Source organism: Salvelinus sp. IW2-2015, unplaced genomic scaffold (assembly GCF_002910315.2).
Source record: "Salvelinus sp. IW2-2015 unplaced genomic scaffold, ASM291031v2 Un_scaffold1667, whole genome shotgun sequence".
Taxonomy (NCBI): Eukaryota; Metazoa; Chordata; class Actinopteri; order Salmoniformes; family Salmonidae; genus Salvelinus; species Salvelinus sp. IW2-2015.
The window spans coordinates 12,234-17,481 of NW_019943071.1; the positions used below are offsets into that span (position 1 = coordinate 12,234).

The 5,248-nt window shown below is 37.4% G+C and overlaps 1 gene segment (V, D, J or C); it reads right to left on the reverse strand.

Moving 5' to 3' along the window:
- Positions 1–2,536: 2,536 nt before the first annotated feature.
- On the reverse strand, positions 2,537–4,830 carry LOC112071616 (Ig kappa-b4 chain C region-like). The segment is given in 3 exon segments: positions 2,537–3,392; positions 4,508–4,624; positions 4,815–4,830. Coding segments are annotated over 3 exon segments (450 nt in total).
- Between the last annotated feature and the right edge of the window lie 418 nt (positions 4,831–5,248).

Below are 5,248 nucleotides of genomic sequence, written 5' to 3' on the forward strand. Positions count from 1 at the left end.
AACATTCCCCCTATCTAGAATGGTATAGCGTAGTTGTAGTTTATTTCTTTAATAATTGATGTATTTTATTGCTTTTCTATATATATTTCTTATTACAATCCCTAACATGGCTAGTATTGGGTGTTGCATTATTTGAGTCCTCTATGGGAACTTTGTAACATTTAGAATATCCATGGACTAGTCTTTGTGTCTTGGAACATTTGGTTATCAATATACAGTTTATCGACTACAAGAGCTACACGTTTCCCTTTTAATCTTTTCTCCTTGAAGACTGGGTACAGAACTTTGCGGCGTTCTGCAATTTCGTTCATGCCTATTTTCATGCCAGCAAGTCTTTTATCCAGGCTTTTAACCATTATTTTKTCTTTAKAGAAAACWYATTTGGCAACGATTGGGCYCTCATATCTCTGTCCTCTCTGTCTGAAACAGTGTACATTTCGAGTTGGATTTTGTCGACAGCTTCGCGTGGGATCTGAAGCGCTGTCAGGAGGAACTCCCTCACTACACCCTCAGGAATTTCTCCTTCATTCTCACAGACACCTTTTTACCAGATTTTCTCTCATAGTTTCAGTCTGTATGTCAAGTAAATCTTCTCTCATAAAGATGTTCTCCTTTTAAGTTCATTAACCTCTCTTGGGTATGGGGCAGTATTTTCACATCCGGATGAAAAGCATGCCCAAAGTAAACTGCCTGTTACTCAGGCCCAGAAGCTAGGATATGCATATAATTGGTAGATTTGTATAGAAAACACTCTAAAGTTTCAAAAAAGGTTAAAATAATGTCTGTGAGTTTTTAGAGAACTGATATGGCGAAACCCCGAGGACAAACTATCCCTAAAAAAAAATTTGGCCTGCCACTGTTTTCAAAGGCTGTCACTTTTATTATAAGGCGAAGTCCTCCCAGATTGCCATTCCTAGGGCTTCCACTAGATGTCAACAGTCTTTAGAAAGAGTTTCAGGCTGGGTTTTGGAAAAATTTGCCAGAAATTATAGTTTTTCTAGGTGGCTCCCATTTTGGCTGTAGTGTTTCCAAGCGCGTGAATGAGAACATGTTCTTTGGTATTTTCCTCCGGTAAAGACAATAACGATTCTCCGTATTAAATTTTATAGTTTATTTATGTATTAGGGTACCTAAGGTTTGATTATAAACGTTGTTTGACTTGTTTGGAAAAGTTTATTAGTAACGTTTGGGATTCATTTTATATGCATTTTGATGGAGGGAAACTGGGTGGATTATTGACAGAAGCGCGCCAGCTAAACTGAGTTTTTATGGATATAAAGAAGGACATTATCTAACAAAAGGACCATTTGTGATGTAACTGGGACCTTTTGGAGTGCCAACAGAAGAAGATCATCAAAGGTAAGGCATTTATTATATCGCTATTTCTAACTTTCGTGTCGCACCTGCCTGGTTGAAATATGTTTTTCATGGTTTTGTATGTGGGGTGCTGTCTTCAGATAATTGCATGGTGTGCTTTCGCCGTAAAGCCTTTTTGAAATTTGACACAGTGGCTGGATTAACAAGAAGTTAAGCTTTATTTTGATGTATTACACTTGTGATTTTATGAAAGTTAAATATTTATAATTCTGTAGTTTGAATTTCGCGCTCTGCAATTTCACCGGATGTTGGCCAGGTGGGGCGCTACCGTCCCACCTGCCCATAAGAAGTTTTAATTTCCATTTCAATCTTATTCACTGTCCCTTTTAGCTTGTTTGTTTCTTTCTCCATTGTCACAGCTTTTTCGTCCCTCATCTCAAGGCTCGCCTTTAACTCATTTGTATCATTAATGGGTAGTTCAATTATGCCCAGTTTTTCATTTATTGATTTCAACAGATCAGTTTCCACCCTTACCATACCCGGGGGTTAAAAGCTTAAATCGTCTGTACCCATCGAGGAGTGGCGTTTTCTTTTGGAGATTGGTTCTCCTTGTTTACTCTCCGTCATGTTTGGGTGTTGCTTGTTTTCCTAATATTTGTAGATACATTTCTCTAGCCTTATGATTTGTTTTGTGTTGTTATCCAGATTGTTATCCTGTTATCCAGATCCAGTGCTAATATCTTGTTTGTTTTTATCTTGAGGTGATTTGCACTGCTATGTTCAGTCCGCCATCTTGCCGCCTAGCAGTCCTGTCTTTAGTAATACCCATCTTACATGTAATCTATTACATGCTGATTTATTCATTGTAAGAAAGTCCCACTCATTGAATCCACCATAGAGGTTACAGTAAAACTAGTCAACCCACTCACATCTGGCCCAGTCCAGGCAGTGAAACTGAAACTAGATTGGTAGCAGTGGGAGTGAAACAGATTTGCATAGACAGGGCTCGGTGGTTCTGCTTGTRCCAGAATAGAGCAGCACTGTCACCAGATGTTCACCCTGTCCCCAGGGGCTTGGAGATAGAGAAGACTATAACTCTACTTTCTATCTTGAAGTAGTGGCACTTGCAATATTAGTCATTTTWATAATGTATTTAACTTCAAATCACAGACTATAACACACGTCCAAGACACCCGTASACTGTGTGATAGTTCTTATTTTATTGCTGTAAAGTCTGTCAAGTTAAACATGTCTGACACAGACTCAGTATCCTGATGAGTAAAGACAGTCATCAACTACTACCATGGCAGAGCCTCTTCTATTATATCATAGTATATTGAGATGGTGTTAATCACTGGTCAATGATGATGTTAAGTGAGAATGAGGTTTAGGCCTGACAATTTTCAAAGACACCATGAATCAGCCTTACTGATGACATTTATTTTTCCAGAATATTACAAATATATCTATGATCCAGGTAACTAATAGAAACAACACAATTATGGATTGCAAAAATACATCTTTATTTGAATCCATTATTACATAATTGAAGCATCAAAGCAAACATGATAGTGAATAAAARAGATCACATCAAATCTAAAACGAACAAAATCTCAGTCTACAGATTGGATTGACACATGAWCTCAAGCCAAGCCCCCTGTTATTCAATACGAGAGCGATCACTAAATCAGAGAARGAAGCAAGTCAAAGCAGAGGAACCAGCAATCTCTCTCCACAGGGGTGTGTGACTGGTGGGTCCTACCCAGAACAGTCAGCCRTCCTCAGGGTCTTGGTGACTGGAGTCTGAGATTTCTGCTGGGCTTCACAGGTCACCTCTCCTGCCTTGGTCCACTCCTGGGCAGTGAGAGTCAGGGTGCTGCTCCAGCTGTACAAACCGTCCTTCTCCAGGACCCTGGGACTGGCCTCCTGGATRTTGCTAGTCCCGTCCACTTTCCAGTTCATGGTCCAGTCTGAGGGGAAGCCCTTGTTGGCCAGACACGTTAGTGTGGCTGTTGCTGTACTGGACAGCTCCTCACTAGAGGGGGGCAGGACGGTGAGGGTGGGGTCACTGTTACCTGGAACAAACAGAACACATCAATTACGTCAAAGAAAACACTTTGGAAATTACTTCTAAAACTGTATATGAATATTGTTAGATTGCTAAAGGATTTGAAGYAAACACAAACAGTAATATTATATAATGCAGAGTACAAGTATACAAGTAGAAAGCATTCAAGTATGCACCTACTGGGTAAAACTGGTTGAATCAACCTTGTTTCCACATCATTTCAACCCCAAAAATATATGTGATGACATCAAATCAACATGGAAAACTGATTGGCTTTGCCAAAAGTCGTCAAAGTAAAGGCAGTTCGTTTTTTTTAACCCGACTTTTAACCTAAATCCAATGACATTTTTGGTTGATTTCACATTGARTTTACTTTAGTTTACAACTCAAACAAATGTACATCAAAACTAAARGTTGAACTGACGTCTGTGCCCAGTGGGAAGTGTTTAACTCTACCATTACTAGTCATACAGATATTTTTTTAYGAATGTATCTGATCAGAATAACCTCATATACAGAATCCACATTAACAGTGTAGGCTATCATGAGACGACTACAATAAGAGATACTATAGTTATCATACCAGAARAAGAGWTATATAGTCTGCAATCATACAAATCAAACATGCAAATAAATGCCTACAATTTAACAATGCGATTCAATAAACTGTTGAAACAAGGCACAGTCATAGAAATATAGAACAATATTTTCGGGAAAGTAAAATATCTCAAATGTAAATCTTTTAATAGAGATGAAAGAGTAAAAAAAAATGGAATCAGACAAACATCAAGAAACTTACTTCCAACATCAAGTCTGGTGCCACTACCAAAAGTGCACCACAGTGATACAATCCCTATTACTGCTCGTACAAAACCTCCTACTCATTGGGCAAGTTGAACACTTAATATATATTTTTTTATAAATCATGAACTCATATGAATACTTGCCAAATATAATGTTAGATTCTTTATTTTAAATAGTTTTTTGATAAAAAATAAATATATATATAATAAAATATATTGTTATTAAAAATAAGAATTGTTCAACATGTCACACAATTTACAGATACATTTGAGTACTATCAAAAAGTGAAAAAAGTTCTTAATTTTGGTGTTTACTTACTTCCAACATCTAGTCTGGTGCCGCTACCAAAAGTCCACCACAGTGATACAATCCCTATTACTGCTGATACAAAAACCTTTCTGTGTTGTGATGCTGCAGCTGTTACAGTGAAGATCACTCATTCAGAATCATAATCAACACAAATACCATTTAACAAGGTAGAAGAAACACTTCATATGAGCTGTTTATACAATTCATAAAACATATGAATTGCATTTTAAATCCTGAAATTTGTCTTTTATATTTCTTCTGGGTGTCAGTTATCCTCTTAGGAACAGAACAGTCAGTGTTCAACATTAAATCCTACATTTGTCTTCCTCCATTTTGACTATGTGAAATAGAGGAGCAAAAGCAACAGCAGTAATATTGATTAATGTTGTGTATATTCCTTGTTTATCTCAGATATATCTCTGGTTGTAAAGTCACAGAGAACAGACACCACTACCAGAGGAATCCTACCAGCTTTAGTTTAGAGAAGTGTTCTCTAACTTATTTGAGGAACTTACATACGAGTCCAAGCATGATTGAACTGACAGTTAGGGCTGTATTCAATCTGAATCGCTGAAGACTTCACATTTTAATTGGGCTTTTGCGCTGAACTTCAGCAATACGGATTGAATAAAGCCCTTGATCTGATATAAAAGTCAAAATGGCGTGGCCTCAACATTGTCATATACAATATCAACTCAGCAAAAAAAGAACGTCCTCTCACTGTCAACTGCATTTATTTTCAGCAAACTT